At 43.3% G+C, this 17098-nt stretch overlaps 1 protein-coding gene across 3 annotated transcripts; it reads left to right on the top strand.

Annotated features, from left to right (window-relative positions):
* The first annotated feature begins 237 nt into the window (after positions 1-237).
* On the top strand, positions 238-16828 carry LOC144007326 (protein MTSS 1-like). 3 transcript variants are annotated; one of them, XM_077506864.1, is made up of 16 exons: positions 238-783; positions 1664-1753; positions 3645-3706; positions 4478-4551; positions 10033-10117; positions 10287-10378; positions 10458-10532; positions 10645-10656; positions 10746-10903; positions 11607-11714; positions 11792-11889; positions 11974-12202; positions 12303-12542; positions 13047-13178; positions 13244-13403; positions 13674-16828. In XM_077506864.1, the coding sequence occupies exons 2-16, from the start codon at positions 1685-1687 to the stop codon at positions 14234-14236; spliced, it is 2157 nt and encodes a 718-aa protein (XP_077362990.1). In that variant the 5' UTR covers positions 238-783; positions 1664-1684; the 3' UTR covers positions 14237-16828. The 3 variants fall into 3 exon arrangements, with proteins under 3 accessions (XP_077362990.1, XP_077362991.1, XP_077362992.1); XM_077506865.1 differs by lacking the exon at positions 238-783 and adding an exon at positions 1092-1590; XM_077506866.1 differs by lacking the exons at positions 238-783; positions 12303-12542 and having other exon boundaries at positions 1095-1753; positions 13674-16823.
* The last annotated feature ends 270 nt before the right edge of the window (positions 16829-17098 follow it).

The raw sequence follows: 17098 nt of genomic DNA, 5'->3' as shown, positions 1-17098 counted from the left end.
GTTTTAAATTTTTATTAAAAACAAATCCGGTAGGGAAGAACGTAAGTATTAAAATTAGGATTGTTTTGATTCGGTCAAAAAAAAAAATAAAGTAGAAATTAGAGGAGAAAAAAAAATATTTAGAGATTTTTAAGTTTAAAAAAATTGCAGTAGTGATGAACTGAAAGGTTTAAAATTGAAAACGTTTGAATTGTTAAAAAAAAAGTGGAAATAAAGAGAAAAAAAGTAATTTGGGGGTTTTATTTTTTGTATTTGAAAATATTGAAACGTTTTTGCAGAAGCAAGGAAACAAGGCAACAATGTCTGGAACGAGTAAGGAAAGTCTAATATTTTTTATGTTATTTCTAAATCGAAAAGACAACATAGCGCTCGACACAAATGGGGAAAAAACGCCACGCCTTTTCTCGTGTCGGATTCCCGGATGTTGTCACCGACAGCATTTCTCATACTGGCCAGGAGATGGCGACAGCTTGGCGCTTGAAGACGACCTGGCATGCATTTCCGGTCCGGGTTCAACTGCCACAAGCTGCTAACTAACTACACACGTGGAGGAAATTGTTGCGAACAATCCTGTTAATGAAAGAAAAATAGAACATTAAAAAAAAAATACAAAATAACGTTGGTTCACGTGATTGACTTTGTCACGAGTGGCGTAAATCGCGACACTTTTGCAGTCCTGATGACAGGCCAGGGGGCGGCGCTATAGTGTAACAAGCGGAAGCATTTGATTGATGGGCTGACGTCACGTCCTTTTGCGGCGTGTGTGAAGGGATTGTTCGACAGGTAGGGCAAGATGACGGCCATACGTGTACAGCCTGTAAATGTGTAGGATGCTATGCTGAGAAACATTTCTTGGGAGGAGCAATATGGCATCCTCGCGACCTTAAAAGTCTTGGTCTATCGCCCATGCAGTCATATATATAGATCAGTGATATGACTGGCTAGCCGAGAGCCGTTGAAGTCACAGGTGGCCATCTTGTTACTTCCACCTCTCGAGCAAACTACTGTACTGTATAAACTATACGGTATATGTACAGATGAGACATATACACCTCGTAGGAATTTAGTGTCAGGTAGGAGGCGGGGTGGGGGGTTTGTGCTTGGATGGTCACTATTTTTTAACAAGTTAAAATAATAATAATAATAAGTGGACGGTATGTGCTGCTTTGAAGACCCCTTTTTTTCCTTTTAATGCTGAGTTCCTTAGACCCCAATATTTGATTTGGCAGAGGCATCTTTTGTTGAATTACAGTTTAATTCAAATTATAATAATTTGAGGGCGTGGCCTATGTGACGCGCGCACACGTCCTCCCTGAGAGGCGCGGCCCCGCGGTCTCTATAACCTTGTGGAAAAAGAAGATGACGAAGACGGCGGCGGTCCTCCCCGCTCGCTCCCCCAGCGCGCGCCTCCTCCTCCCCCTCTTCCTCTTCCTCTTCCTCCTCCTCCTCCTCCTCGTCCCCCTCCTTGTCCTCCTCCCCGCGGGGACACCGCCTCCATCCCCGCTGGGCGCACACTAGACGCCGCCCGCCGCTTCTGGAGCTCCGTCAACCGGGGCGAGAAAGACGGGAAAAAAAACACCCCTTCTTTCAGTGCGTGCATTCGCTTGGGACTCGTCTCGCTTTGATTTTGCTTCTTCTTCTTTTCTTTTCTTTTTTTTTCAAGTTATTGATCGATTGAGTGAAGATGGAGAGCATGGAGAGGGAGTGCAGCGCGCTGGGGGGTCTCTTCCAGAACGTCATAGCCGACTTGAAGGTGAGACGTTGATCATTATCATTATCACCGAAATAATCACCGTAATCATGTGACGTGTGATTGACGTCATAGGCGTCAAAGTGTGAGGAATTTGCCACACCCTCATGCTGCCTTGGCTCAAGTGGTGGAAATGGAAATGGCTGCATCTTTAATTGGAACGATCCAGGTGCAAATGCTCATTTCAAATTCAAAAAAGGGGATTTTTTTTTTTTTCAAAGTGGAATGATCCAGGTCCACTGTATGCATACATTGTCAAACAATTCATGTTTATGCTCTGTACATTTAGTATTATTGGATTGCATTTTTGTGAAAATGAAACTGAAATTTCATGTAATTTTTAGGCTACAATATTGATATTTTAAATCGGTGATTACTCATGAGATGATGAGTACTCTTGCTGATATCGGGTTGAATAAAAGTGCTATCAAACATTTTCAATTTTCCTTTTTTTAAGTAATAATAATAATAAATAATAATAATAATAAATAATAAAAATTATTATTATTATTATTATTACTATTATTATTAGTAGTAGTAGTAGTTGTAGTAGTAGTATCCATCCATTTTCTTGACCACTTATTCCTCACAAGGGTTGCGGGGGGTGCTGGAGCCTATCCCAGCCGGCTTCGGGCAGTAGGCGGGGGACACCCTGAACTGGTTGCCAGCCAATCGCAGATTTCTTATTATTATTATCATTATTATTATTATTAGTAGTAGTAGTAGTATTATGCCACCAACAGGATGAGCCTTGTGTCTCTTTTTTTGAGGCTAGGCCCCCATCTCCTGTTTCCATCTCCTGGTCACCATGGAAACACTGATCTGGGGGCGATTGGTTGACATGTGTTGCTTCATCCGAACCGGTCCCCTTTCCATCCCCAATTTTCCGCCATTTTTCGTCCCTCATGTTGAATCTGAGCGACACCGAAACCAGAAAACAGCAGCAGCCATGGTTTCCTCAAGGTCCTTCAGTTCAGACCCGCTGCTGTTGCCACGGCGACAATTTATGTCCCGGCTGGCTGATGATGGATGCGATGGCAGGGCCTGCCCAGCCCTCCTCCCAACCCAAAATGCGGGGCACGCCAACAAAGGCAGGCGTGCATATTAATCACGTTGAGGAGGAGGAGGAGGGCAGCTGTAATGATGAAAGCTAGAACAACAAACAGCTAAATAAAAAAAATAAAAATGGAGGTAGAAAAATGGCCCCCCTGCACGTCGTTTCCTCTTGCCGCTCTGCAGTGTTGCCATGGCGACGACGGGCCATGCAGCTCCTCACAGCTGGAGGGGAGGAGGAGTGACGAGGGGGAAAAAAAAAAAAAGATGTCAGATGACATGTGAAGTTGAGCTTGAAAAGAGGAACCAAACCGACCTGAAATCAATCAAGCAATAACTCAATCAATCAGGCAATCGATAAATTGGACGAGAATGAATCTTATGCAAGGATGCGATTTTTGTCCCGTTTTAAATAGGCGCGACGATAAATCGACGATACGTTGCAGTTTAGTATCGATTCAGGAATGGAGGCCACACTCAAACAAAAAAACATTTCAAAATCCAAGCAAATCAGGAGCTTTTCAAAAATTACCCAACCCTTGTTTTAACCCCAAAAATCCGAAAATGTTCGCTTTTGAGATGAGTGAGTATTGCTAAAAAAAAATACATAAATAAAATAAAATAAAATAAAGAAAAGACATGCGAAGTCCTCCTTGCCAGTAGTTGGCACTAGACTGTGGAGGTGGCAAATTATCATGCACGTCAGTATCTGTTGTTGTGGTTTTAGAAATGTTTAATTGTCACTCTTCATCTAATCAATTTTTTTTGCAGACCCGCACGTCATCCTCCTCATCATCGTCATCATTATCATCTTCATCGTCTTGTTGTGTTTGTTACACAGGGCAGTTATCCCGTATGGGAAGATTTTGTCAGCAAGGCCAGCAAACTTCAGTCACAGCTCAGGTAATGTTCGCCATCTTGGAGGTCTGTGGGGGCGGGGTCACATGACCTGACTGGAGTCAGACTTTGAACTGTGCTGGGTTTCATTTGATTCTTAGAATTTATTATTATTATTATTATTATTATTATTATTGCCACAGTTATTTGGAATATATTTATTATTATTATCATTATTACTATTATTATTATTATTATTATTATTATTATTATTATTATTATTATTGCCACAGTTATTTGTAAATGTTATTTTTTTTTGCCACAGTTGTTTGGAATATTTTGTTTAATTATTATTATTATTATTTTAGCCACAGTTATTTGGAATATTTATTATTATTATCATTATTATTATTATTATTATTATTAATTTAAATTTTTTTTGCTACCGTTAATTGGAATATTTTTTATTATCATTATTTTTAGCACAGTTATTTGGATTTTTTATTATTATTTTTGTCACAGTTATTTGGAATATTTTTTTATTATTATTTTTGCCACAGTTATTTGGAACATTATTATTATTATTATTATTATTATTATTATTATGCTACAGTTATTTAAAATATTTATTATTATTATTATTATTATTATTATTTTTGTCAGTTATTTTTTATTTTTTTTGCCACAGTTATTTGGAATTTGCTTGAAATTTTAAGGTAAAATTGTGTGACTTTTGCTTGTCCAACAAGAAGGAGAAAAGTAGTCCAAAAAAGCAAAGTCGGATGACTGAAATGTAACCAAAGTGTGTGTGTGTGTGTGTGTGTTTGTGTGTGTCAGGACGACGGTGGTGGCGGTGACGTCCTTCCTGGACGCCTTCCAGAAGGTGGCTGACATGGCGACCAGCAGTCGAGGTAGGATTGCGGATCGCACCTACACAGTCCCGCCCTCGCAAACGCTTACAAGCACATTTCTGACATCAAATCGACTTTCAGGTATTCCCAAAAGTCGATTTTCTTCACACTTTGTTGGATCTTTTTAAAAGGGGCTATGCGCCGTTATTAGTTATGGATTTGTTTGGCGCCCTCTTGTGGCATGATGGTGTCGAGGAACTACGTGGAAGTGAGTTCAAAAATTGCTTCCAGGCACAATTTGTGCTTTGCTGCCATCTTGTGGCACCTTGCTGGCAATAAACTATGCCGAAAGTGAGTTGGTGAGTTTCATTTCGACAAAAGTAGCGCTTTGATGTCATATTGCAACATCTTGCGGGCGAAGAACTATGTCGAAATTAGTTGAGGCGTTTCATTTAGACAAAAGTAGTGCTTCGATATCATATTGCAACATCTTGCTGGCAAAGAACTGTCGAAATTAGTTGAGTTTAATTTAGACAAAAGTAGTGCTTTGATGTTAAATTTACAACACCTTGATGGAAAAGAAACACAGTTGAGGCAGTTGATGAGGTTTTTTTGGACAAAAGTAGCGCTTTGATATCATATAGCAACATCTTGCTGGCAAAGAACTATGTTGAAATTAGTTGAGGAGTTTCATTTAGACAAAAGTAGTGCTTTGATGTCAAGTTTACAACACTTTGATGGCAAAGAAAAAAAAGCAAGTCAGCTGAGTTTCATTTGGACAAAAGTAGTGCTTTGATATCATATTGCAAGGTCTTGGTCGAAAAGAACTATGTCGAAATGAGTTGAGGAGTTTCATTTCGAGAAAAGTAGTGCTTTGGTGTCAAATTTGCAACACCTTGATGGCAAAGAAACACAAGCGAGTGAGTTGATGAGTTTCATTTGGAGCAAAGTAGTGCTTTGATGATCTACAGCGGCATCTTGATGTGCACGTGAGTTGACGAGGTGCATTGCAACAAAAAGTAGTGCTTTGCCGCCATCTTGCGGCATCTTGGAACAAAAGTCGCGCTTTCATGTAATATTGCAACAACTTGGTGGCAGAGAGCGATGTGGCGTTCAGTGGATGAGCTACATTTGGACAAAAGCAGTGATTTTTCTGCACTGTGGCATTTGGATGGCATTTTGTGGAAGTGGGTTGAGGAGTTGATTTTGACAAAAGTAGTGATTTAGTGATGTCAGAGCGGACAACCTTTCCAAAAAGTTCCTCTCACAAGCACCAAGTGGGTCAAACGTTCCACACTCTCGGCTATTTTTGCATCCCAGCTTCGGTTACACGGCTCTAGAAATACCCGCAAGAACCGTCCGTCCGTCCGTCTGTCCATCATCGGCAGCTGTCCCCCACTTGCCGATATCGATCCGGAAATAAACATCAAACAGCTGCCACACGCGCACACGGCAGTCGTGCGCACACGCACGCACGGCGGGTAGTAATGAGAGCTGCCAGTTGATTTGCTGGAGGTTGAACACAAGCTCGGCTTAAAGAAATCCAAAACTCGCTCGACTCGTTCAACATCTGGTGTATATGCTAGTGGTGGGTAGATCCATCCAAATATCGATATTATCGATACCGAGTCAATATTGATATCGGATCGATACCGGCACTATGATATCGATGTAGTAGTTTCGTTTCAGTTTGGCTATTTTTATGCACTGTTTGGGTTTGGTTAAACTGAGACAGACATTGACTGGCAACCTTCAGGGTCTACTGCTGGGATAGGCTCCAGCATCCCCCGCGATCCTTGTAAGGAGTAAGCGGTTCAGAAAATGGACGGATGGTTGGATGGAGACAAATAATTTGGATGTTGTTTTATGTTTTTTATTTGCTGCATGATAAATCTGTAACACTTTATTTAGGCTGAAAAAAAATCCACAAAAGAAGTGCAATGAAGGCAAATTTTTTTTTTTTGTATTTTCTGAACAGTTTATGATGAAGAATTTGTTTTCCTACGATCACTTTGTACCCTTTCTTATAGAAAATCAAAAATATTTTGTTATGGTTGTTTATAATGGGGGAAAACATTGAAGTATTTTCTATTTATCAACAAACTTTGTCCTAATTTTGTCCACAGAATATTGTGTTCTATTGCTATAAAAACATGGAACCTACCAAAAGAAAGATAAGAGTCTCTTTTTTTTCATTCGGAAAAAAAGTATATTTGTACATGTTTCCGTTTTTCAGCAATTAGAATTAGAATATAGCTAAGTTTCATCATTATTCACATTCCTGGTGAAAACACTGACAAAAAGAGCTTGTTGCAACATGGCCTTGGCTGATCTCTTATACTCTGCTGCGACCTGCTGGCCATTTCTTTGTAATAACTACCATTGCTTTAAGCCACCTCTTCATGTCAGAAGTTGCATCAAAGCCTGCAGGTCTTGCATAAAAAATAAATAAATAAATAAATAAATAAATAAATAAATAAATAACTAATTGCGTGTTTGGGAGTAAAGGGCAAAGTATTAAAAAATGTGTTTACACGTTTTTGGGTTTGAATGAGTGAATAACAAGAAAGTAGGCGAGTTAATGAATGAATGAATAAATAAGTAAATAAAAATGGACGCCAGCTGCAGCGTCAAAGCGGACAGGAGGGAACATCCCCACACGCTCATTTGAAAAAAATGCCAAGCCTGCACGCACGCACACTCGCGGCATGCCAACACCGCCCGTGCATGCGCGTGTGCGTGCATGCGCGTGTGCGTGTGCTATTTATTGCGCATGACCTCGCTGCTCTCACTGGAAATCGTGTCGGACTGGTGTGAAAGTGCAGCCGCACCCGAAGACTCGCTGATGACGCAAAACGTCTTGTATGGAGGACCAAAACTGACAAAACATTTATGATGTATTTTTTTGCATGCAGCTCAGCTGTAATATGAAACTTCATTGCAATTTCATTCAAATTGAACCACTTACAGTTTTTGACAAGTTTCATCATAGAATGCTCCTATTTGCAGTTCTTGAACTTTCAAATGGGTCACTTTGACCCGGGCTAATGCTCCAAAAGTTCCCTGATAACGAATTATAGGTCATGATTTACAGTTTTCCATACAAATATGTCTAAATTTTAATTGTCTGTTGATAAAAAGTTTTTTTTTTTTGTGTGTTTTTTTTAATGGGTCAATTTGACCCACCCATGCTATGTTTAATGTTCCAAAAACATTACGATAAACATTTAACATTTGAATTGAAAATATCAAAGTGAGTCTATTTTCATTTTCTGTTGAGATGTTTTGTAGCAGGAAAAAAACTAATATTTTGACTTTTTTTTTTTTTTACTCTTAATGGGTCAATTTGACCCGGGCTAATGTTCCAAAAGTGCGCTAATAATGAATTATAGCTCATGATTAATATTTTTCAATACAAATATGTCAAAATTTTAATTGTCTGTTGATATGTATATTTTATAAGTGGGTCGATTTGACCCATTCTATGATGTTTCGTAGCAAAAAAAAAATAAAATAATGTTTTTACTTTTTCACTCCTGAAATGGGTCAATTTGACCCGGGAATACATGACATTCTGAAACCAACCCAATAAAAATTGCTTACAGCTCATTATTAACTTAAACCGTTTCATTGCTCAAATGTCAACTATCAAATGTCTGTTGATGTAAAGTTTCTAAAAAATATTGATATGCTGGGTCAGTTTGACCCGGTATATGCTCAGTGTTTCAAAAGCATCCAGAGAAACATTGTTAGAGCTCCTTCGTAATTGTTTTCATTGCAAATATGTTATTTTCTACCAATGAATTGTTCTTTAACTTGAAAGTGGGTCAGTTTGACCCGACATATAACAAGAGGGTTAATAATCATTTTTGGATCAACTGATGATGTTTATTGATGTCTGGTGATGACTGATGATTGATTTGCCATCGTAGAGAAACAAAAAAACACTGATTGGAAGCGAGTGAGAGTTTCTGGAGCGTTTGAGTGAAAACTAAGTAGAGGAGGAAGGAAGGGAGGGAGGGAGGGAGGGAGGGAGGGAAGAAGGGGGAAAGGGGGGAGGTGTCAGTGGTGCAATGCAGCATCATCATGGCCGCACCCTGACACCAGCGCTCGCTCGCGCCAAAAATAAGCCACAAATTGCAACCTTTCCCATGTCCCAGCAATCCGGTTGTCTTTTGGCCATAAAATCTGGGCCAAAATTGCAATTCTTCTTCACTTTAAGCACTTCTGCATGTCTTTGTTTTCACTGCATCTCTTCTTTTAAGCATAAATTGGATGACAGCTATAAAGTAATTGTCCCCCCCTCCTTCATCTTGCAGACCAGACATATCGTTCTTAAGACCGTCAATTATACTTTCAAAAAATTGCACGCACATTTAAAGAAATAAAAACATATTTTGAAAGAGAGCAAAAGAAATGGATGACACAAAAATATAGACCCAGCCTGTTAACAGGACCTTTGCGGCTGAAGCTCGAGGGCAGGGCATCTTACGTTGCCACTTGTTGTTGCTCGCTCTGACGACATGATACAGGCGACGAGTATTTGAATAGCACCCAAAGATATATCTTGTAAGAAAAAAAAAAAAGACGTCATTTCTTAGCAATGAAATGTACTTGAAGTGGAATTTGTAGAAAATAATTGTGAAAACGCTGCAGAGAAATCAATCTATTTAAGCTAGGTGGCCTTTGTGAGAGGCAACGTAAGATGGCCGCCTCTGGCATCACGTCTCCCAGACGAGCGGCATTGACAGTCCATTCAAATGCAAGTTCGCGGGCTGGGCTCACTGACCTGTACGTGATTGGATAGCCGATAGCCCATACACGCCAGTGCAAGCCGTTGAAGTCGCAGGGCGGCCATCTTGCTACTCCCACCTCACGAGCAGACTACTGTATAAACTATACGGTATACGTACCGATGAGACATATACAGCTCGTAGGCACTTAGTATAAGGCCGTAGGTGGGGTGGTCACTCTTTTTTTAATAAGTAATAATAATAATGATAATAATAATAATAATTAATAATAATAATAATAATGAAAATAACAAGTGGATGGTATGTGCTGCTTTGAAGACCACCTTTTTCTTTTATCACTCAGTTCCTTAGACCCCATTATTAGATTTGTTTGAGGCATCTTTTGTTGAATTCCAGTTATATTTCTTTGATAAAAATATATATATCCAGGTTTCCTCCTGTACTAAACATCATTAAGCATATAATTTATACATGTATTTAAGGCAAGTTGTCAAATGTCTGAAGTGGCTGGGCTCAAATACTTCCTGCTTTCATTCTTCTTCTTGCAAATTTAGTGTAATATAAAATAGTGTTCTGCCATCTAGTGGTCCAAAGTAGAATTACATCCAAAATAAACAGGAGGCAGAACAAAATAGTTATAAAGCGTGCAAAAATCCACCAAATAGGGATTTTTTATTTATTTTTTTACAATAGTCTTACTGTATAATAGGGGAAATTGTCATAATGGGAGCAAGCTGGGTCACGTTGCTGGAAAAAGAAGAGCAACCCTTTCAAATGTCGTTGCCAGGGGCGACAAGGGACATCGGCTCCGCCCTCACCAGGATGTGCATGAGGCACCGCAGCATCGAGGCCAAACTCCGGCAGTTCTCCACGTACGTACAAGCGCACGTTTGTGTGAGCAGGTGTTGCTTCCCTCTCTTCCTTCCCGGATCTCCATGGCAACCACTAGACCTCCATTTCCTCCATTTTGGTGCACGGATGAACGTTCAGCTTACTTGTTTGGATTATTTCCTTGAATTGATGGCGTGTGTGCGTGCGCAGGTTGTTTGTAGATTGCCTGATCAACCCCCTCCAGGAGCAGATGGAGGAGTGGAAGAGAGTCGCCAACACTCTGGATAAGGACCACGCCAAAGGTGCGCGCACACACACACACGCTTTCTTTTGGTGTGTATTTCCTTCATCTGGCGTGTGTCGTTTGTGAATTGTAAACAGAGTACAAGAAAGCCCGTCATGAGATCAAGAAGCGCTCGTCAGACACGCTGAAGCTGCAGAAGAAAGCCAAGAAAGGTCGGCTCAAAAACATGCGACCAATCACAATTCTGTTTTCCCATAAGTGACATTTTGCTCACCTTTTGTTTGTCGGATCGCAACCCCCCCCCCATGCCAATTGCATCTTCAGCCGACGTCTACGGTAAGAAAAGCCCGTGACATGGCCGCCATTTTGTGACGGGTCCGTCGCCATCGTCGTCGTCGGCTCACGTGGTTTGTGCGTGCTTCCAGGCCGCGGGGACCTGCAGCCGCAGCTGGACAGTGCCAAACAGGAAGTGAGCGACAAGTACTTCCTGCTGGAGGAGGCCGAGAAGCAGGCGGTCAGGCGGGCCCTGGTGGAGGAGCGCGGTCGCTTCTGCTGCCTGGTCGCCATGATCAGGCCCGTCGTGGTCCGTCGCACACACGCACGCACACGCCAGTCCGCGTTTGTGTGATTGTGTTGTGTCAGCGTGTGCGTTTTGTATGCGTGTGTGACGTGTTTGCGCATGTTTGTGAGAGGTTTTATTAGGGATGTAACGACATCCAAACGTCACCATGCGATAATTATCACGATGTTGTGGTGAGGTCGGTGATATTTAAAAAAAAAAAAAAAAAAAAAAAAAAAAAAGTCACAATGTTGTTAAAAAAATTTGCTCATACTAAAAAAAAAAAAAAAGCACAATATTGTGCTTTTTGTACATAATTATTATGTTATGTTCATGCACGCACACATTGAGTTCCTCCACATATTGACTCATTTCACAAGCAAATTCGGTTCCCCTTCATCTGACCATTAGCATAAATTTGAAACAAAAAGGGCCAAAGCATGCCTTGTGAAAATTAAACTGCACTAAAAAAAAAAAAAAGTCGCCACCAGAGGGTGCTAGAACTGCACAAATGGAAATCAACACGACTTTTTTAACAGATGTGTTGCATTTAAATACTCCGACGACGATATTGTGGCAGTTTTAATTTCACGATATCACAATATCTCGCTTATCGTTACGCCCCTAGTATTTATTGGGTGCGTGCACGTTTTGTGCATTTTTTTTGTGTTTATGTATGCATTGCGTGCGTGTTTGTGCAAAACATGTGCGTGCACGTGCGCGTCAGGAGGAGGAGATGTCGACGCTTGGCGAGATGGGTCACCTGCAGACGCTGACGGACGACCTGAAGATGTTGACGATGGACCCTCACAAGTTGCCCCCCGCCAGCGAACAAGCACGTCCTCTCTTCTTCATTTCCTCCTCTTCCTCGTCCTCGTCCTCCTTCTTCATCTTCCTCTTCCTCCCTCACAGGTGATCGCAGACCTGAAGGCGTCCGAGTGCTCCTGGTCCTATCAGACTCCGCCCTCGTCTCCGAGCACCACCGTGTCCAGGAAGTCCAGCATGTGCAGGTTGCAAAAAAATCAACAAATCGGGGCTGTGCTGCCCTCTAGTGGACAGAGCTGACAACTACATTTGTTTTTTTCTGTTTGCAGCAGCCTGAACAGCGTGAACAGCAGCGACTCCCGCTCGAGCGGCTCGCATTGCCACTCGCCCGCCTCGCACTTCCGCTACCGCACCTCGTCGTCGTCGTCGTCGTCGGTGGCGCTGCCGCAGCAGACGCCGGCCCGCCTCTCCTCCGTGTCGTCCCACGACTCGGGTTTCATCTCGCAAGACGCCTCCCAATCCAAGTCGCCGTCGCCCATGCCACCGGACCCGTCGCAGGTGAGTCCCGTCCAGGAAATCGATCCCAGTTTCGCCATTCCGATCCCGTCGTCGAGTCATGAACGTCAACGTCACGTTCCGTTCTTGTTTTCGCCTTCAGTTGTCCGGCGGTTTTCAGCACCACGCCGCCCCCTGGCTGTACGACGCGATACAGCGAGACCCCCATCTCCATTCGTCGTGCTCGCCCTCCTCATGCTCCTCCTCCTCCTCAAGCGCCACCTCACCCTCATCCCCGCCGTCCTCTCGGCCTCTCCCTCCCATCCGCTCTTCTCGTTTGGCCGACGTCCCGCCATTTTGCTCCTCCATGATCTCGTCATGGTGCCGAGTCACATCCTGCAAGGTTCATTTGTCCTCCACTCGCTCCTCGTGGCTGTCTCGTTGACTTCAATGTTTATGTGTAAAGTCATTCCAGGTCATTGTAATCGCTCTTGATCTCATCTTGGGGACTCGGAATTGACTTGTACTCGGACCTTTGTGACTTGGACTTTTATTTGGACTTGGACCCGATCAAGGTGGACGCGACGACAGCTCTGACTTCGTATTTAGCTAAGCAACATGCTAACAGCTCAACGCCAAGCATTGACAATTGCGCCTTGCCTTGCCAGGACTGGGCCAAGCCGGGCATAATCGCTTTTGATCTCATCTGGACTTGGACTCGGATCTTGTAGGCTCGGAATTGACTTGGACTCGGACCTTTGTGACTTGGACTTTATTTGGATTCGAACTTGACTTGGGCCAGATAAAGGTGAACATGACTACAGCTCTGGAGACTTCCTTGTTTTTAGCTTAGCAACATGCTAACAGCTCAACGCCAAGCATTGACAATTGGGCCTTGCCTTGCCAGGACTGGGCCAAGCCGGGCCCGTATGATCAGCCCATGTTCAACGCCCTGAGGAGGGGCAAGGAGCGGAGGGAGACTGTTGAGCCGCCAGGGGAGGAGCTACACAAAGGAAGCTCGCCTGTGACATCGTCCAAGGTTTCTCATTCAAATGAGCGGCACCGGCCTTGAATTCTTGCAACTCATGGTGCGTTTGTGTGCAGGAGGACCGAGAGGCCCACGTGGAGCTGGCGAAGGCGCTGGCCCGCAGCCTCCACCTGGACTTCCACGGCTCCTGCAGGGACTCGCTGCAGGGCTCCAGCGGCTACAGCAGTCAAACCAACACACCTTGCTGCTCCGAGGACGCTGGCCCCACGCAAGTTGGTGGGTTTCGGTTCAGGGCTACTTGGTCTAGGGGGTTAGGGGTTGTGTGGCTTGGTCTTCCAAGGCGACAGTCCTGCATGTTTTCACGGTTTCCCTCCTCCAACACACTTGACTCAATTATCAGCTCGTCAGCAAGAGCCTGATCACGATCCTGATCATTTGGATCAGGCGTGTTGGAGGAGGGAAACCTCGAAAACACGCTGGACTTTGGCCCTCAAGGGTTAGATTCAGGGTGATGGTTAGACCTGATCTCATGTCTACCCTCTTTAGACTGCGACTACTTCTCAATGGGAGCGGATCATGAAGGCGAGCAGCAGAATTCCGACGTGGACAAGTCACCTGCCGTCCCGCGTCCCGGCGACCTCGCTCATTCCTGCCGCCGATTGTTCCCGTCCAAGCGCCCCGCGTCATCCTACGTGCCGCCCAGCCCGTCGACGGTGGTCCCGCCGGGGGTGGCCACCATTCGCCGGACGCCGTCCTCCAAACCCAACCTGCGCCGCCCGTCGGGGGGCCTCACCCTGGGCCCCATCCCCATCAAGCCGCCCATGGTTCCGGTCAAGACGCCCACCGTGCCAGACCACCCCGGCTTCCCCAGGGGGAGGACGTCCTCGATGAGCCCCCCAAGCACGCCCCTCTCACCGGGGAGCGGCGGGACCTTGTCGCCTCACTCGGACCCGGGCCGGGGGTCCGAGTCGGAACGGCGTACTCTGCCGGAGCTGCTGGAGGAGACGGAACACGGGGACGGCGTGGACGACTTCCTGGTGGCCATCCGGCGCGGCGTCAAGCTGAAGAGGACAACCACGAATGACCGATCGGCACCCAGGATCCACTGAGTGGGACTTTCGCCGATTTTCCCCAATGCTGCATCAGTTTTTGCCGCAACAAAACGGACAACAAAGTTTTGGGACCTTTTCCCAGCCATTTTCACTTAAGCAACCCCCTTTACTTGATTTTGACTGATTTTGCAAGGCCCACATAATATAAAGAAAGATTAGCATCTCTAGCATCTCATTGGGGGAAAAAAGTAGATTTGTATCTGTTTCCGTTTTGCAGCAATTAGCATTAGGATATAGCTAGGTTTCATCACAAATCTGTTTAAAAAAGTGGAGAAAAAGAGTTTTTTGCAACATGGCCCTGGTTGATCTCTTTTACTCTGCTGCCACCTGCTGGCCGTTTTTGTAATAACTGCCATTGCTTCAAGCGTTTTCTTCAGTTCAAAGCCTTCTGAATGCTCCAGCGTAAAAAACATTTTTAAAACGTATAAATACGTCTTTGGGAGCAAATAAGTTAAGAGCTGACAGACTTTCCCCGGAGGACTTTTTTGTTCAGGATGTGCCAAACGTGAGCAGCGTGTGACTCAGTGGCGGCCAATCACTCTTCGGATGTCTTTTCTTTTGCACGCTCGCCGCTTCAAGTGCCAAAACTTGCTCCAGTCTCTCTCTTTTTTTTTTTTTTTTTTTCTGTTTCTGCTGAAACGTGAAGACACGACGCTGGAGTTTGCCTTCGGACTCAAAGTGTTGTCGCATGTTGTTGCTCTTTTGACCTCCGTGTTGCCGATTGTTACGTCTCGCTGTGCTTCGCTCCTGATACAATTCGAAACTCGATAACCGACGACTGTTGGGTTTTAACGGTTTATTTTTAGAGAGAAAAACAAGTCAGGTGGAGTTTTTATTATTTTTGACACTGACATGTTGTGGATACATTGACGAGCGTGTAAATATATACAATCGACTCAAATGTGTTAATCGGAGACACGATTTGATGAAGGAGAATGAAGCCTGAAGAAAACTGGATATGACGTCCGCTCTGTACTCAACGGAAGCTAATCAATAAGTGAGTAGGTGAGCGTCATCAATCGCCAGCGAAATGATGAGCAATCGTCTTCTTCGACCTTCTTGGACATGTCAACTATATTCACAGCCAGTCCAAACTTCAAGTGCTACAAACATAGAATGTCAAAGGTCAAAGAGCTTGTCCGATAGTTTTACGTTTGTGTTCCGGATTCTCCCTGGCGTCGTCGTATTCATTTCCCGGCCGGTGTCGTCCTTCCCTTCCGACGTCCTTCCTCGGATTGCTTGACTACAATTGATTCCGCGTGACGGCACTTTGGCGGCCCGTATGACCTGCGGACTACTCGGTCTGTCGTGTGGCTGATGCGCCGAGCAGATGAAGCTGAATGTGACGAGCCTGGAAAAGTGTACGCCAGAGTTCAATAAATACTAGAAAAAAGAAAACGTTTGTCTGGTCCAGCGTGCTTGTGTGGGATTGCTGCTTGAGTCTTGCACTCGTGTCCATTGTCAGTCGTCCTTAGCAGCCACATTTCCAACTTTTTTGGGGGGGATAGAAGATGCCTGAACATTGTTGTGAGGAGTTTCATATCAAGAGTTTGATCACCGCTTGTGGAAATTTAGCCAAAGAACCACGTTGAAGGGAACTTTCATGTCAACTAGTGTTAATTTTGTCCGCCATTTTTAAATTTCGTCTCGGTTTAAGTCCAGTTTCAATCACGCTTGTTAGGTTTTGTCATAGTTAGTCAACCTCATCCCGTTTCTATTTAGTCCATTTTTAGTCGACTATAAATCGAGCATCTTAGTCCAAGAAAACATAATTTTATTCATCTGGTTTTTATAGTCAACAAAAACGGTCAATGTTTTAGTCTAGTTTCAGTCAGGACAATCATTTGACCCCTGTATTTTTTATTTTTTTTTTGGAAGCAGATGATGTTGACCATTTCGAATCTAAAACTAACATTTTTCCTCTCATGTTTTTGATAATTTCACACACAATTACAGTATATCAACAAGTGGCTACTATGGCTCCATGCTACAAGCTAGCAAGTTAGCCAGCATTAGTTAGCAGTCGGATTAACATTATTGTTGTAACGTTATAGCTATTCGATTAATGTTACAATCAAACTATAATTTACTTTTTTTTTTTTTTGGTAACTTTTCACCATGACTCCGCCTACTGTCTGTCCCGTGTGTATGTGCGTGTTGCACTTCTTGCTCGCTGCAGATTTGAAAGGGGTGTCGATAGTCTAGTCTAGATTTAGTCTGGTGAAAATTGTGTTGATGAAATTATTTTTTGTTTTTCATTTTCATTGCCGAAATTAACACGATTGTAGACAAAAGTGTTGCTTTGCCAACATCCTGGGGCATCTATGGGGTGGTGAATGTTGATGAAAGGTCAATGTTTATCAATGAGAGACACTACACATTTATATAATCAATGTCTCCCAAGCAGAATTGGAAATTAATACTGTGTAATGTATAAGTTGTTCAATGCACATGATATAACAAGCCACCATCAAAATAAGTGACTATATTGAATTTAATTGAGACCCAGTTAATTCAACCAGACTCTTACCATCCTTGCACTTCACTTCATAATGAGATTGGGATGTCATCGTTTATAGTCATGGTTGTGTTAAGTGAAATTTATTAAATTGACCACAATCTTGTTCAAAACATTCATGGTGCATGCAGGAACAAACTTAAAGTCATTAAAAAAAAACAGAGATTTTAATTACAATGCTTACGTATTAAGTGATGTTTCTGTCATTTTGTTTTTTTTATGCAAATTCATGTTGATGATGATGATCACTGTGATTGGCTGTTTCCCTTCCCGCAACCTGCCCGAGTACATTTTTCCCTATTTCATTGCAAAATATACATCAAAACACAAATCAAAGTTCA

Source organism: Festucalex cinctus, chromosome 19, assembly GCF_051991245.1.
Source record: "Festucalex cinctus isolate MCC-2025b chromosome 19, RoL_Fcin_1.0, whole genome shotgun sequence".
Taxonomy (NCBI): Eukaryota; Metazoa; Chordata; class Actinopteri; order Syngnathiformes; family Syngnathidae; genus Festucalex; species Festucalex cinctus.
The sequence above is the reverse complement of the archived record's forward strand: the minus strand, read 5'-3'. Positions and strand labels throughout refer to the sequence as shown.

What these genes read in the sequence shown, in the direction of transcription:
- LOC144007326 (XM_077506864.1), top strand. Translation starts at nt 1,685, where the DNA reads ATGGAGAGCATGGAGAGGGAGTGCAGCGCGCTGGGGGGTCTCTTCCAG. An exon ending in AAACTCCGGCAGTTCTCCAC is followed by an intron (nt 10,118 to 10,286) that starts GTACGTACAAGC and finishes GTGCGTGCGCAG; the next exon opens with GTTGTTTGTAGATTGCCTGA. An exon ending in CGCCTGTGACATCGTCCAAG is followed by an intron (nt 13,179 to 13,243) that starts GTTTCTCATTCA and finishes GTTTGTGTGCAG; the next exon opens with GAGGACCGAGAGGCCCACGT.